The sequence below is a fragment of the Salmo salar genome, chromosome 19, assembly GCF_965601325.2.
Source record: "Salmo salar chromosome 19, fSalSal1, whole genome shotgun sequence".
Lineage (NCBI taxonomy): Eukaryota > Metazoa > Chordata > Actinopteri > Salmoniformes > Salmonidae > Salmo > Salmo salar.
In genome coordinates, this window is record NC_138309.1 from 61,928,474 (window position 1) to 61,946,011 (window position 17,538).

Sequence of the window (17,538 nt, forward strand, 5' to 3'; positions counted from 1 at the left end):
GCCCCGGTGTTTGCACCGAGGGACAGGGTCTGGCTCTCGACCCGAAACCTGCCCCTCTGCCTGCCCTGCCGGAAGCTGGGCCCGCGGTTTGTGGAGCCATTTAAAGTCCTGAGGAGAGTGAACGAGGTATGTTACAGGTTACAGCTTCCCCCCGATTACCATATTAACCCCTCGTTCCATGTGTCTCTCCTCAGGCCGATGGTGGCTGGTCCGGCGTACTCCGTCCGTTCCATCCTGGATTCGAGGCGTCGGGCGAGGGGCCTTCAGTACCTCGTGGAGTGGGAGGGGTACGGTCCGGAGGAGAGTACTGGGTTCCGGTGGCGGATATGTTGGACCCTGAACTGCTGCGGGAATTCCACCGTCGCCGGCCGGATCGCCCCGCGCCTCGCCCTCCGGGTCGTCCCCGCGGCCGGTGTTGGCGCGCCGCTGGGGCCGCGCATCAAGGGGGGGGTACTTTCACGACTTCCGCCGAAGTCGGCTCCTCTCCTTGTTCGGGCGGCGGTCAGCGGTCGGCGGTCGGCGGTCGGCGGTCGGTGGTTGACGTCACCGGCTTTCTAGCCATCGCCGCTCCATTTTTCATTTATCCATTTGTTTTATCTTGTTCCCTGCACCCCTGGTTTTTATTCCCCAGTCACACTACATGTATTTATTCCTCTGTTCCCCCTCATGTCTTTGTGTGTGATTGTTTCGTGTTACATGTCATTTTTGACGCGCTATTTCTGGTGTACGTTTATTCCATGTTTTATATCACGAGGTATGTTTATTTGTTTGTACTTTATTATTGTGACTGTTTGCGTGTTTTTGCACTTTGGCATTTTGGATGGAGGTTTCGACGCAGTGGCGTCCGTCTGTTGGTTTCTCCTGCCTAAATAAAGTGTGCGCCTGTTCACAACTTTTCTCTGCTCTCCTGCATCTGACTCCGCTCCCAGTACGCACACCATTGACAATTATACGGTCTTTGTATTGAGGATGGCTTCTTCTTTCATTCTATACATAATGGCAGTATGAACAAATGTGATAGTGTCCATGAAAAATTGTGCGTTGGAAACTGATGTGCTTCTGTCTTTCCATAATATACTGCTCAAAAAAATAAAGGGAACACTTAAACAACACAATGTAACTCCAAGTCAATCCCACTTCTGTGAAATCAAACTGTCCACTTAGGAAGCAACACTGATTGACAATAAATTTCACATGCTGTTATGCAAATGGATTAGACAACAGGTGGAAATTATAGGCAATTAGCAAGACACCCCCAATAAAGGAGTGGTTCTGCAGGTGGGGACCACAGACCACTTCTCAGTTCCTATGCTTCCTGGCTGATGTTTTGGTCACTTTTGAATGCTGGTGGTGCTTTCACTCAAGTGGTAGCATGAGACGGAGTCTACAACCCACACAAGTGGCTCAGGTAGTGCAGCTCATCCAGTATGGCACATCAATGCGAGCTGTGGCAAGAAGGTTTGCTGTGTCTGTCAGCATAGTGTCCAGAGCATGGAGGCGCTACCAGGAAACAGGCCAGTACATCAGGAGACGTGGAGGAGGCCGTAGGAGGGCAACAACCCAGCAGCAGGACCGCTACCTCCGCCTTTGTGCAAGGAGGAGCAGGAGAAGCACTGCCAGAGCCCTGCAAAATGACCTCCAGCAGGCCACAAATGTGCATGTGTCTGCTCAAACGGTCAGAAACAGACTCCATGAGGGTGGTATGAGGGCCCGACGTTCACAGGTGGGGGTTGTGCTTACAGCCCAACACCGTGCAGGATGTTTGGCATTTGCCAGAGAACACCAAGATTGGCAAATTCGCCCCTGTGCTCTTCACAGATGAAAGCAGGTTCACACTGAGCACATGTGACAGACGTGACAGAGTCTGGAGATGCCGTGGAGAACGTTCTGCTGCCTGCAACATCCTCCAGCATGACCGGTTTGGCGGTGGGTCAGTCATGGTGTGGGGTGGCATTTCTTTGGGGGGCCGCACAGCCCTCCATGTGCTCGCCAGAGGGAGCCTGACTGCCATTAGGTACCGAGATGAGATCCTCAGACTCCTTGTGAGACCATATGCTGGTGCGGCTGGCCCTGGGTTCCTCCTAATGTAAGACAATGCTAGACCTCATGTGGCTGGAGTGTGTCAGCAGTTCCTGCAAGAGGAAGGCATTGATGCTATGGACTTGCCCGCCCGTTCCCCAGACCTGAATCCAATTGAGCACATCTGGGACATCATGTCTCGCTCCATCCACCAACGCCACGTTGCACCACAGACTGTCCAGGAGTTGGCGGATGCTTTAGTCCAGGTCTGGGAGGTGATCCCTCAGGAGACCATCCGCCACCTCATCAGGAGCATGCCCAGGCGTTGTAGGGAGTCATACAGGCACGTGGAGGCCACACACACTACTGAGCCTCATTTGGACTTGTTTTAAGGACATTACATCAAAGTTGGATCAGCCTGTAGTGTGGTTTTCCACTTTAATTTTGAGTGTGACTCCAAATCCAGACCTCCATGGGTTGATAAATTGGATTTCCATTGATTATTTTTCTGTGATTTTGTTGTCAGCACATTTAACTATGTTAAGAAAAAAGTATTTAATAAGATTATTTCTTTCATTCAGATCTAGGATGTGTTGTTTAAGTGTTCCCTTTATTTTTTGGAGCAGTGTATAATTGCAGATATACATAAAAGCCCGAAGAGACAGCCGTGGTGTCGCTCTTCATTTCTTGGTGGTTCTGTGAAGACTGCTACAGATTTAGCACACATACGCTCATTCCCGCACACACCCACACAGACATACACACATCCACACACACTCTCTCTCTCTCTCTCTCTGTCACACACACAGTATCATTGATAAGGTCATTAGGGTTAATTGGCAAAAAAACATGAAATCAAAGTATCCTATCAATCAAATTCTCTAACCAATTGTCTTTAAATGGAGAAGGTGATACGGAGACGGTAAGTTAGTAAAAAAAGGCTTGTTATCACATTGTAATGGAATGAACATGAACGTACACTCTCTCCCCATTGATCAGAATGGTGAGGCAAACTGCCCTGGGATTCCTGCACGCTGGATCAACGCCCCCTAGTGACCACTATAAGAGCAAGTACCCTATCACAACCACACACATCAGTCCGTCTCTTACACTGTACTGTGTACAGAGCATAGTTACAACAGTCAAATTATGGAAATTATAATAGATTCTACAACTGATAAATTGATCAAATAGCCTCAACCAAAAGTATGTATTATGACTATATGCTTCAAAGAGGTCAAGTACTGAACACTACTCCAAAATATGGATCATTTGATTGACCAAGCATAAAATGTGTCTAAAAACGTCTAATTAGCTGTTAATGACAAGAGACTATGTTGATAGTAAGATACTGTCAGTTGCATCAACATTCGTTTATAGAAGCCTGATTATGCATAATTAGGCCAACACATTCAATAATTTTCTCCATATCAGTTGCATTATTGACAGCTCCATGTATTCAGCTGAAAACAACCTTTGGGGCTCAAACATGATCCCCTCTTCAGTGCGGTTAGTCAGCATGGGAAAGGTAACGTTTAGTAAGGCTATCCATGACCATTTATAGCTTTAATTGCGCGCTTATTTTGTGACCCCAAAGTTCAAACAGCGAATTCCTGTGTGCGAACAGAGGTCCTCGTGAACAAAGGTGGAATGTGATGCTCGTTTTCCGTTACAACCCCTCGGACACGCTACTAAACGTTTCCCACCATTCTCATGGGAATGTTATAAACTGGGAAACTAGGTACCTCAATTAAATATTGACAGCGTATTGTTACCTCGAGTGCGTTGCAGTAAGATAGTAATTGCGCACAAGTTACGAAATATGCAGATTGCAATGTGATGAGAGCATTGCTACTGTAGCTATAGTGCTATATTGTGACTATTTTATTTTGGGGAGAAAGCAAAATATGTGGCTACATCACAGTTTAGGATATAATGTCTCTGTCCGTGATGAATAGGTTTCTTTAGGACCCTGTGGATAGTGTGATTGTGGCTGATATTTTCCACATTCTGTGAGGGGAGGGGGCCGAGGGGTGCTGTCAATCATAGTGAAAGTGGCAGTGGTGGGCAGGACCCGCTGACACTTTGTACCGTCGGAGGGGGATATTTAACTTGGGTTTGAGCACCGCTCGCAACAGACACACTCATACACAGTGTGTCTAAGCAAAGAGACGCTCAGCGCCAAGTCTCAGACCTCCTAAAGAAGGAGCAAGTAAGTAGGCGCTACTGTAGCAGCTATCAAAGGAGTAAAGATTCTCCCCCAGGAATTACTGCAAACACTGACCGGGCAAAAGACTGCAGAACTTGGGCTGATTCGACCATGCAACCGCGGTGGGACTTGTAGCTCTTTTTGATATCAATAGCGAAATCATCAATGTCATTGAGGTGAAAAGGGAAATCAAACTGAACTGAACTTAAACTGCCATGTTAGCTTTTGCGTTTGATATGCATTTTATTCGTGTCAGTTTATATTATTAAGTTGTGAAGTTGTTTTCGTTTTAAATTTTTGTGCGCAAAACCACTGTGCGTCCTGGAGGAGTGTTTGTAGGGGTAAACGCAAAATTTTGGTTTGGATAGACCTTTTCATCAGGACCGAGAAATGGTTCCGCTTGCATAGGTGTGGGAGAGAGACTACAGTGGTGCGTTTTGCCAAAGAGAGGACATCTGACTACACGTGGACAATTTCAGTGAGGTCCCAACAGAACGTTGGAATATCGCACTGGGACTGAATAAAGTCACACGACACCTCTCATCCCATGGATTCTAAACTCGCGTTTGGACTTTCTCAAACCTGAGCGTGCCAGGGCAAGTTGAAAGAAGCCACGTTTATAAAAGTCGTCTGTAAAAATAACATTGACCAAGACAGCCCTAGTTGCTGGGCCCATGACATTTAAAACTTGGTGAAGCACTCTTTTGTGCGCCCTTCTCTCTCTGGGCGTTCTGGATCTATTTTGTCTCTGAGGAGAACGCGGATCTTTAGAAACACTTTATTCCACGCAACTCTCGCATCAGCCACTGTCATCCAGTCTAGACAATTTGTCGTGGCTTTGAGTGTCCCTGGCGTAACCATGACAACAACAAGAACCCCAAAGTGAATTTGAGAAAAAGAGTGAAACGGGAGAGTGGGTGAATAGAGTTTTTCCATTTTGTTTTGTGCCCTTTTGGTTAAGCCTAAACTTTGTTCTTTTTTTTCTTCTTTTTTTGTTGTTGAGAAGAGGCACTCCGCGTTCTACAAGATTGCATCAGCAGGCAAACATAAGAGGCAGATTGCTAAGGTTCCCTAAAAAGAAACTCCACTCCATGTCATTCAAACCCGACGTGGTCTATTAAAAAGGATCGTCTTGCTCGTGCCTCTACTTCGACTATTTATGAAGCCCCCGGGCTACTCATTTCAAAGTGCACAGTAGCGGTGAAAATAACTCAATATTTAATACACCCTGGGAGCCATCACGCAAAGATAAATATGGGCTTCTCACAGACGCTACTCGTTTATGTACTTGTGTCCATTCACCTTGGAGTTTCTCAACATTATCTACGCCTGCGCCCCTCGCCCAGCGAGCACCTTCCGGTGCCAGACCTCAAGGAGGACCCCGACCCGGAATACGACCCGCGGGAACAGGACTTGGCCGAGAGGACTCTGCGGAAAAAGCTCGGCAGCAACTTTGATCCCAATTTCATGTCAATCAGCTCGCCCATGCTGGTGAACCTCTCCGTGCAAGAAACCCAGATGAAACTTCAAGGACCCATGCCCAACGAGGTTAAAAAGCTGGATCTCTCAGAGACCCCCTACGGGAAGCGGGTAAAAGTGGGCAAGAAAGCCCGCAGGAAATTTCTGCAGTGGCTGTGGACGTATACGCACTGTCCGGTGGTGTATACCTGGAAGGATTTGGGCTTGAGGTTCTGGCCACGCTACATCAAGGAGGGCAACTGTTTCAATGAGCGCTCTTGTTCCTTCCCGGAGGGGATGTTTTGCAAACCTGTCAAGTCAATCACCAAGACTTTCCTCCGGTGGTATTGTCAAGGGTTTTTAAGACAGAAATATTGTACGTGGATACCGGTGCAATACCCAATAATCTCGGAGTGCAAGTGCTCTTGCTGAGTTTCAATGGAAGTAGTAGGGTCGGGGAAGTGGACTGGAAATATACGGTTTCTATTGCACTGTAAACTCTGGACAGAGGTGGGCACCATAGCGAATCTATTTTTTTATATAGCATTTTAATTGAAATGCCAACATTGTACATATTTAAGAAAAATGCAGCTATTTTTTTTTAATGAACAGGACCATATTTTATTTCATCCCTGAAACGTGTTTTTGGGGGAACACAAGCACTTCAGAAAGAAGAGCTTTTATTTTTTATGAAAAATTTAAGATGGAATGCATATACAACTTCTCCAAGAAGTTCACTTTTTTCAACTGAACATTGATGCTGACTGTTAATTCACTGCAATGCTGCCTAGAGTTTTTGTATGATATTAATATCAATAATAATTCAATTGAAAGTTGAGGATAAAGATATATATAAGGCGTGAACTCAGCTTTTGGAATACATAGTATTGTAGAAATAAACAAATCTGTATGTTTTATTTATTATTTTAACGATTGTGAGTATAGAACATAAGGAAAGAAAATAGCAGAGTATACCAGAAATTATGGGAGATGTCTACTTGAATATTTCTAAAAAATAAAATAAAAAGTAAACATATCAGTGTAAATGTTATGGTTACACGTTTTAGCAATAAAGTCTATCTTTTCAACATGTATTAGTGTCAAGCAAGTTGCTTATAAAGTGTGGCCCTGTCCAAGGGGGGCGTGTATGGTCGTGGAGTGGAATGGAGTTGCTAAATGCACAGTAAGTCCGAGCTGAAATGAATCGGGATGGGGGACGTTACTGACGCTCCACGCTGTCACTGTGCTTTTAGAAACGGGTGATTTACTATGTTGTGTAATGCGCAACACATACTTAAAACTTCTCGACAGAATTGGAATTCATTGTTTGAGCCAGCGGAGAAGAGAGGCCATGCGTATCCATCCCATCTCTTACGCAAACGCTCATTTCTCGCATCCAAGGTCTTAACACAACAGTAACATATGATTAAGACATTTCAAACGGTGTCCGATGATGACATGGCGGGTTACACGCAAGCCAGTGCCGTCTGGGTCTGCTATTCACTGGAAGTCCTGCTGCACAAATACATACTGAGGCAGAGCAGGCAGGCGCCTTTTCAAGCCCTATGACAGCATTCGAAAAAAACAAAGACCATAAAACAATGGTCAACTGTTTTTGACGTTACCAGACTATTAATTGGAGAACGTCTGAGCTGCCTGCAAATTAAAGAGATATGGTCAATTACTACATGAAATCAAAGCAACGACTAATTTAGCCTACTCCAAGTAGGGGTTTTATATTATTCTTTAAATACAATCAACAACTTAAACAGCCGCTATTAACCAATGTTTAGAACATTATCAAATGTTCTTAAACTGGAGCTCTATTATTTCCCCCAACACACCATCTTGTGCGCGTTAAAGTGATTTGTGTCTGCGGGCTGAGTTGGGTTTGACACTTGCCGCACGGTTATTGTGACAGATATACTGAAGGGATTTTGTAAGGAGAGGAGAGCGGCAATATGCCAGCGGAGGAGGGGGGCTGCTTTCCTTACTGTCAGCTTCTTTCTTGATGTCTCAGGGTTTTAGAAACTGCGTCTCTGACTCGGCGGCGCCACTCAGCCGCCCCCTCTCGACTGCGCAGAATGAAGCACTTTGGGAAACAGTAACCCTTTCAGGCTCTGCCCAGAGTGTATTTTAGAAGCGTGTGAAAGGCTATACGCCACCATGGCTCCCACGAGCTAGGTGCACACCTTTTAGAGCAGCCCTGTCAGGCAATCTGGCGTTGTTCATTTGGATTTCTCTGTGCCATATAGTTCCCTTGCTATTTCATATAATTGATCGGTAGAATGTATATTCCTCCATAATAGTAAGGTGAGCATCTTATAGAAAAGTAAGCCCCCGAAGACAAATTATATACAATAAACTTGGAGGTGATATGAAAAACACAAATTACGCACGTATGTTATAGTTCATTTTAAAAACACATATTACGCACGGATTTTGTGTTAACCATTTGATGTCTGAAATCTTGCTATTCAGTCATTATAATTCCAACAGTCATGAACAGTTGGATCTGAGTGTCATATTAAAGCTTTAACCAAGGGATACAGCACATTGTCTTTCCCTGTTTCCCTATGAAGTTGTGGCAATGGAACGCATTGCAACAACAGAAGGCACGATTCGTGTTTGTGGATCAAACGTGGTAGCCAACCACGAACAACAAAGGGGTTCTATATGGGCACCTTACATTGGATCCTAGCCTAAACTACATCACCAAAACAGGTAATGCACTTAGCATATGAGTTCACAATGCATCTTGCTGTATATAGAGCGGTTGTATCGGCCTAGTCTAGGTTCAACAACCACATACAGTATCTAAATTAACTCAAGGCTACCCATGAAGTATGTTATTTAACATAACACTCTATAAATAGACCTAAACATCTTAGCTAAAGTTCAATTGAAATCCTAATGGATGGCAGGAGGAACCAGACGTCCAAGACATGTGATTGACACATTAGATTGATGATGCATGAAAGTGAAAGGGGTCCTGAACAACATTGCAAGTAAGCGTTATCATGTGCACTGTGACATGTCAATGGAGTAGGGCCGTAGACTATTGATGGGCTGAAGGCGTCGTTTGAGTCATTCACTATTTCCGTATCTGCAAACTGCTTATTAATTGACATGTTACATCTGTCTTAGGAGCATACTGTAGCTAGGCCAGTGTTTTGATACCATTTAGGCATACAGTGGCTTCAGAAAGTATTCACACCCCTTTACTTTTTCCACATTGTTGTCTTACAACCCGAATTCAAAATGGATTACATTTTCGATTTGTTTGTCACTGGCCTACACACAATACCCCTTAATGTCAAAGTGTTTTTCGAAATTGATACAAATTAATAAAAAATAAAAAGCTGAAATGTCTTGAGTCAATAAGTATTCAACCACTTTGATATGGCCAGCCTAAATAAGTTCAGGAGTAAAAATGTGCTTAACAAGTCACATAATAAGTTGCATGGACTCACTCTGTGTGGAATAATAGTGTTTCATGTGATTTTTGAATGACTACGTCATGTGAATGTCAAACACAGATTCAACCACAAAGACCATGGAGGTTTTCCAATGCCTTGCAAATGTAACAGTGTAGGTTCCGTCCCTCTCTTCGCCCCAACCTGTGCTCGAACCAGGGACCCTTGCACACATCAACAACTGACACCCCACGAAGCATCGTTACCCATCGCGCCACAAAAGCCGCGGCCCTTGCAACGCAAGGGGCAACCCTACTTCAAGTCTCAGAGCGGGTGACGTCACCGATTGAAACGCTATTAGCGCGCACCACCGCTAACTAACTAGCCATTTCACATCGGTTACACAAAGAAGGGCACCTATTGGTAGATGGGTAAAAAAAGAAGCAGACATTAAATATCCCTTTGAGCATGGTGAAGTTATTAATTACACTTTGGATGGTGTATCAATACACCCAGTCAATACAAAGAGGCAAGCGTCCTTCCTAACTTAGTTGCTGGAGAGGAAGGAAACTGCTCAAAGATTTCACCATGAGGCCATTGGTGACTATGAAACAGTTACGGGGTTTAATGGCTGTGATGGGAGAAAACTGAGGATGGATCAACAACATTGTAGTTACTCCACAGTATTAACCTAATTGTGTGAAAAGAAGAAAGCCTGTACAGAATAATAATATTCCAAAACCTGCATCCTGTTTACAACAAGGCACTAAAGTAATACTGCAAAAAAAAAAGAATTGTCCTGAATACAAAGTGTTATGTTTGGGGCAAATCCAATACAACACATTACAGACTACCACTTTTCATATTTTCAAGCATAGTGGTGGCTGCATCATGTTATGGGTATGCTTGTAATCGTTAAGGACTGGGGAGTTTTCAGGATAAAAATAAATGTAATAGAGTTAAGCACAGGCTAAATTCTAGAGGAAAACCTGGTTCAGTCTGCTTTCCACTAGACACTGGGATATTAGTTCACCTTTCAACAGGACAATAACCTAAAACACAAGGCCAAATCTACACTGGAGTTGCCTACCAAGAAGACAGTGAATGAGTGGCCGAGTTGCAGTTTTGACTTAAATGTCCTTGAAAATCTATGTAAAGACCTGAAAATGGTTGTCTAGCAATGATCAACAACCAAATTGACAGAGCTTGAAGAATATTGAAAAAATTATGGGCAAATGTTGCACAATCCATGTGTGGAAAGCTCTTAGAGACTTACCCAGAAAGATTCACTGCTGTAACCACACATTCCTAACATTGAGTTAGTTGCACCCCCCCCCCCCCCCCCCCCCAACAAGGTGTGCTAGCCCATGTTGACTCCAATGCTTTCCACAGTTGTGTCAAGTTGGCTGGATGTCCTTTGGGTAGTGGACCATTCTTGATTCACACAGGAAACTGTTGAGCGTGAAAAACCCAGCAGCAAACCGGTGTGCATGGCACCTACTACCATACCATGTTCAAAGGCACTTAAATCTTTTGTCTTGTCCATTCACCCTCTGAATGGCACACATACACAATCCATGTCTCAATTGTCTCAAGGCTTAAAAATCATTCTTTAACATATCTCCTTCCCTTCATCTACACTAATTGAAGTGGATTTAACAAGTGACATCAATCATGGATCATAGCCTTCACCTGGATTCACCTGGTAAGTCTATGTCATGGTAAGTGCAGGTGTTTAAAATGTTATGCACACTCTGTGTGTATAAGTGTTTAATTCTTCACCTTTTTTTTACAAAATGTTAGAATTTTTCTTCCAAGAGTATTTCGTCTAAATCGTTGACAAAAAAATTACAATAAAATACATCTTAAACCCACTTTTTATCACAAATGTGGAATAAGTCAAAGGGTGTGTCACGGCTATTTGAAAGAGCGGACCAAGATGCAGCGTTTCCGTAGTTCCACATGTTTTATTTAAATCAGTGAAACCGAATGCAACAATTAACACTTTAAGTAAATGCAAAACAACAAACCATGACGCTGGAGGAACATAAACCTCACGAAGAACAATCACCCACAAACACCTGTGGGACAAACCTAAACTTAAATAGGACCTCCAATTAGAGACAATGACAACCTGCTGTCTCTAATTGGAGGTCATGCCAAATAACACCAACATAGAAATACAAACCTAGAGCCAAAACATAGACATACAAAAACCAGACAAACACCCCCTGTCACACCCTGACCTAATCTACCATAGAAAATAACACTCACTATGGTCATGAAGTGACAGGGTGTGATTACACTGTAGGTAGTTAGAGGTTAGCTATAGTGCTCGTCTGGTTGACTGAGTCACCCGTGAAGTTTATGAATGCAACACGTTCCTTGGTAAGTATTAACCTTTTACCACTATTGATCAGTAGGGGCAATGGTACAGTTGTCCATTATATTGGATTCTGCCTGAGATGTTGGTATCTAGTTCCCATGGACTATAAAACACTATCAATGAACTATCGCTATTGAACATGCTTTTTAGTCCAACATTAGGAAACCGGCTAGGTTTTTAGTCCAGGAAACATTCAGTGCCCTTATTCATAAATCGTCTCAGAGTAAGAGTGCCGATCTAGGATCAGGTCACTCCTATCCATACAACTATATTCATTATGATCGAAATGGCAAAACTGATCGTACATCAGCGCTACTCTGAGACACTTTGTGAAACGGGCCCAGAATCTTATGACTGAAAATAGTGACTGTAAAACATTTCCCAGACTCTCATTCTCTCTTATAATTCATATACAGGCAATTTAATCATTTTGGTCCAGGGATCGTTAAGTGAACAACTATGATAATGATAAGAACAGCTAAATGATGAGGCTCATCATCGGATGAGCTCAATTACCATGATGAGTTATAGCTGCAGTCTGCAGTGATGGGGACACACACTCTCCCTGGTCTCTAGTGTGGCTGTGGCTGGAGACAGGGAGAGAGACAGAGACAGGGTCTGTAACCCCCAAACCCATGGGTGTAGATGCTGGTGAGTCAGCAGTCCTGAGGTTGTTGATGATGACAGGGTATTAGATGGAGAGAAGAGGGAAGGAAATATGGAGGGGAAATAATGGGAAGGGGGGAGGAGATGCTGTCACAAGAGCTGATACCAAACACACCGCCGCCACCGTCCGCGGGTTCGAGTGGAATTCCTCCCTGACTGCAACTCACAGGCTGTGGTGTCTTGTCTGGCAGGGGTATGTGTGTAATATGGGTGTTTTCGTTAGTGTAATGTATGTGTGTGTTTAAGTTTATGATGTGTGCGTGTGGAATGTGTGTGTGTGCATGGGGTGAGATCCGGGTATAGGTACAGTGTATGTGTGTGTTTTAATTGTGTGTGTTAGGAAGTGTGTGTGGTATCACAGTGTGTGTGTGGTGTGTGTGTGTGTGTGTGTGTGTGTGTGTGTGTGTGTGTGTGTGTGTGTGTGTGTGTGTGTGTGTGTGTGTGTGTGTGTGTGTGTGTGTGTGTGTGTGTGTGTGTGTGTGTGTGTGTATTCCTGGTTGTACGGGTTTTACAGATATTTTACTGACTTCCGGGTGGTCTTTGGATGATTCTCAAATTGGGGTCACTAACCACGTTTCCATCCACAGTTAAAGTCATACCATATTAAAAAAAATCACAACAGCTGTAATGTAAACAAGAGGTTTTGGTACAATTTTATAAATGCAGACAGATAATTTGGTCATTCGTTCATGGTGGGATCTTTTTGTGTTGGTAACATGTATTATGCGAGAAATGGTGGTGGAAACGACTTTATGCGCAAATATTGATATAATGACAATCATATCGAAGGAAACTTGGAGTCATGCGAAGATATGGTGTGTGGTCCTCCCACTACGACTCTGGAAAGCATGCAGTTTACTAGGCTACAGATGAAATAACTTATGATGAACTTCACAGGGTGGTGAAAGTGCCCCTGTGATCTTGATGCTCCTTTCCAATAAATATCGAGGGTCTGATTCTGGTGACATGATGATCAATGCTTGACTTCCGTTTGATAAATAAAAATAATCTTGGTTTCATAATCTCATCATGTAGACTAGCCTACATACGACCTAGTTTGCAAACTACCTCTCTGATAGCCTGGTTTGCTAACTACCTCTCTCAAAGAGTGCAGTGTGTAAAGTCAAAACATCCGCTGTCTCAGCCACTGCCTGTCTCCAAGGGAGTACCCCAAGGCTTGATCCTAGACCCCACACTCTTCTCAATTTATATCAACAACATAGCTCAGTCAGTAGGATGCTCTTTCATCTATTTATATGGAGATGATACAAATAAAAGTTTATATGCTTGGGGGTAGAAGCTGTTAAGGAGCCTTTTAGACCTAAACAATCCGGTACCGCTTGCCGTGTAGTAGCATGAGAGAGCAGTATATGACTTGGGTGACTGGAGTCTTATTAATTTTTTGGGCCTTCCTCTGACTCCGCCTAGTATATAGGTCCTGGATGGCAGGAAGCTTGACCCTAGTGATGTACTGGGCCGTACTCACTACCCTCTATAGCGCCTGATGGTCAGATGCCGAGCAGTTGCCATACCAGGTGATGATGCAACCGGTCAGGCTGCAGCTGTAGAACTTTTTGAGGATCTGGAGACCCATGCCAAATCTTTTCAATCTCCTGAGGGGGAAAAGGTGTTGTCGTGCTCTCTTCACAACTGGTGTGTTTGGACCATGATAGTTTGTTGGTGATGTGGAAACCAAGGAACTTGAAACCATCGACCCGCTCCACTATAGCCCCGTCGATGTCAATGGGGGCGTGTTCGGCCCTCCTTTTCCTGTAGTACACAATCTGCTCCTTTGTCTTGCTCACGTTGAGGGAGAGGTTGTTGTCCTGGCACCACACTCCCAGGCCTCTGACCTCCTCCCTATAAGCTGTCTCATCATTGTCGGTGATCAGGCCTACCACTGTTGTGTCGTCAGCAAACTTAATGATGGTGTTGGAGTCGTGATTGGCCACGCAGTTGTGGGTGAACAGGGAGTACAGGAGGGGACTAAGCAAGCAACCCTGAGGGGCCCCTTTGTTGAGGATCAGTGTGGCAGATGTGTTGTTGCCTAACCTTACCACCTGGGGACGGCCCGTCAGAAAGTCCAGGATCCAGTTGCAGAGGGAGGTGTTTAGTCCCAGGGTCCTTAGCTTAGTGATGAGCTTTGTGGGCACCATGGCATTGAACGCTGAGCTGTAGTCAATGAACAGCATTCTCACATAGGTGTTCCGTTTGTCCAGGTGGGAAAGGGCAGTGTGTAGTGTGATTGAGATTTCGTCATCTGTGGATCTGTTGGGCCGGTATGCGAATTGGAGTGGGTCTAGGTTTTTCTGGGATGATGGTGTTGATGTGAGCTATGACCAGCCTTTCAAAGCACTTCATAGCTACTGACGTGAGTGTTACGAGGCGGTAGTCATTTAGGCAGATTACCTTCGCTTTCTTGGGCACAGGGACTATGGTGGTCTGCTTGAAACATGTAGGTATCACAGACTCGGTCAGGGAGAGGTTAAAGATGTCAGATGAAGACACTTGGCCTTGGGAATGTTATCTTCCTCACATTGGCTACGGAGAGTGTGATCACACAGTCGTCCAGAACAGCTGGTGCTCTCATGCGTGCTTCAGTGTTGATGGCCTCGAAACAAGCATAAAAGGCATTTAGCTCATCTGGTAGGCTCGCGTCACTGGGCAGCCCATGGCTGGGTTTTCCTTTGTAGTCTGTAATAGTTTGTATGCCCAGCCACATCCGACGAGCGTCAGAGCCGGTGTAGTAGGATTCAATCTTAGTCCTGTATTGACGCTTTGTCTGAGGGCATAGCGGGATTTCTTATAAGCGTTCGGATTAGTGTCCTACTCCTTGAAAGCAGCAGCTCTGAGTGTTTGAACAACACAGTCTTATACTCATCTGGCCCCTAGCTGATTTTGTGTTAAACGCTCTACAACAAAGCTTTCTTATTGTCCAACAAGCTTTCTCTGCCCTTAACCTTGATCTGAACACCTCCAAAACAAAAGGTAATGTGGTTTGGTAAGAAGAATGTGCCCCCCCCCACCCCCCACCAGTGTGATTACTACCTCCAGGGTTTAGAGCTTGAGGTAGTCACCTCATACAAGTACTTGGGAGTATGGCTAGACAATACACTGTCTTTCTCTAAGCACATATCCAAGCTGCAAGCTAAGGTTAAATCTAGACTTGGTTTCCTCTATTGTAATCGCTCCTCTTTCACCCCCGCTGCCAAACTAACCCTGATTCCGATGACCATCCTACCCATGCTAGATTACGGAGAAGTAATTTATAGATCGGCAGGTAAGGGTGCTCTCGAGCGGCTAGATGTTCTTTACCATTCGGTCATCAGATTTGCCACCAATTCTTGTTATAGGACACATCGCTGCTCTCGATATTCTCCTCTGTAAACTGTCCATTTCTGTATACCCGGCGCAAGACCCACTGGTTGATGCTTATTTATAAAACCCTCTTAGGCCTCAGTTCCCCCTATCTGAGATACCTCCGGCAACCCTCATCCTCCCCATACAACACCCATTCTGCCAGTCACATTCTGTTAAAGGTCCCCAAAGTACACACATCACTGGGTTGCTCCCCTTTTCAGTTCACTGCAGCTAGTGACTGGAACGAGCTGCAAAAAACCCTCAAATCTCTACATTCCAAAATTCAATCATGGAAACTCTTACTGACACTACTTCGGGTGATGTATTGTGGTCTCTACCTCTCTTTATGTAGTGTTGTATTGTGGTCTCTACCTCACTTTATGTAGTGTTGTATTGTGGTCTCTACCTCTCTTTATGTAGTGTTGTATTACATTTACATTTACATTTACGTCATTTAGCAGACACTCTTATCCAGTATTGTGGTGTATCTCTTACGGTGATGTGTGTTTTGTCCTATATTTTTATTTTTAATCCCAGCCCTTGTCCCCGCAGGGGGCCTTTTGCATCTTGGTAGGCCATCATTGTAAATAATAATTTGTTTTTAGTTGACTTGCCTAGTTAAATAAAGGTTTAATATCTGCGAGCTGTATCTGTGAGCTGTTGGCTACAGCGCAATTGCCATGACCATAGTAAACACATTTGCTATTTAACGCAACAGTTTTTGTGACAATACTATCGGTAGAGTTGAAAATGTGATGGAAACACATTGAACTTTCGATTTTTATCCAGTACATAAGCACTTAAGCAAAAAAGTTTATTTTGTGTGCACTACGTCATCACACACTCATTTTTATCTGCAACAAGTTTCTTTGGTCTAAACACACCACCGTTGGGAAAATGCACATCATTTCTTCATGCAGATTTTAGAATATTCACATGAAAATCTGTCGCCAATTGGATGGAACCCTATTTACTGTCTGTCAGCCACCATATGCAGTTCCTTTGAGACCCCAACCATCAAATGATGGTATTCACATACAGGGTTAAAATGTGTTGTCATATAATTTGTGTGTCTGTGTGTGTGTGTGCACACATTCTTTTATTGTCTATGCTGTTTATCTAGCAAGTTGCCCTCTCTTCACTTTCACATTGACACTGTATACCTCCAATTGGTATTCAGTTATCACTGCTCAGGATAAGACCCAGATGCAGACTCAGGAGGCGGATAGTACAAGTCGCAGAGTTAATTACAGCAAAAAGGTAAGTCAAGGCAGGCAATAAGTTGTAATCCAAATCAGTCAGGCAGGTACTGTACAGGATGCAGGCAATCGGTAGGTCAAGGCAGGCAAAGGGTCGTAATCCAAAATCAGAGACAGGCAGGTACAGCACGGCAGGCAGGATCAGGGTCAGGACAGGCAGAAAGGTCAGAACTGGGAAGACTTGGAAAAACAAAAACTAGAGCACAGGGAACACGCTGGTAGGACTTTACGGGACAAGACGAACTGGCAACAGACAAACAGAAAACGCAGGTATAAATACAAAATAGATAATGGGGACAAATGGGAGACACCTGGTGGGGGTGGATCCAAGCACAAGACAGGTGAAACAGATCAAAGTGCGACACTCAGTGAAGATTTTCCTGGTAATGTCACTTGGGTAGGAAAAATGTTGGGTTCTACTCATAACAATACATGCTGTTTAACTTGCTAACCTTACATGCCATTTGAGTAGCACCCCATGACTAAAATGAACATGCAGCATGGCCTACATATGACTAATAAAAACTTAAAACTTGAATACAGCATTTTGTGTGTCTCAAATAAACCAACCAGATATGTCTTCTATACTAGATATGTCTGGATTACTTCATGGAGCAAAAAAGTATTTATTTGAACAAGGAAGCATTTTCTAAATTCAAACGGACTCCCTTCCACTGGACACAGACATTTTGAGACTCCTGTTTCCATCTCCAAGCTAAGACACTGTGAATACGCCCCACACAGCTCTGAGAGGCTACACCAAAC

General features: G+C 44.1%; 1 protein-coding gene across 1 annotated transcript; it reads left to right on the forward strand.

Annotated features, from left to right (window-relative positions):
• Nucleotides 1–4,082: 4,082 nt before the first annotated feature.
• Nucleotides 4,083–6,778, forward strand: nog2 (noggin 2). Its single transcript, XM_014158870.3, has one exon. It carries the CDS (start codon nucleotides 5,483–5,485, stop codon nucleotides 6,116–6,118), a length of 636 nt encoding a protein of 211 aa, XP_014014345.1. The 5' UTR covers nucleotides 4,083–5,482; the 3' UTR covers nucleotides 6,119–6,778.
• The last annotated feature ends 10,760 nt before the right edge of the window (nucleotides 6,779–17,538 follow it).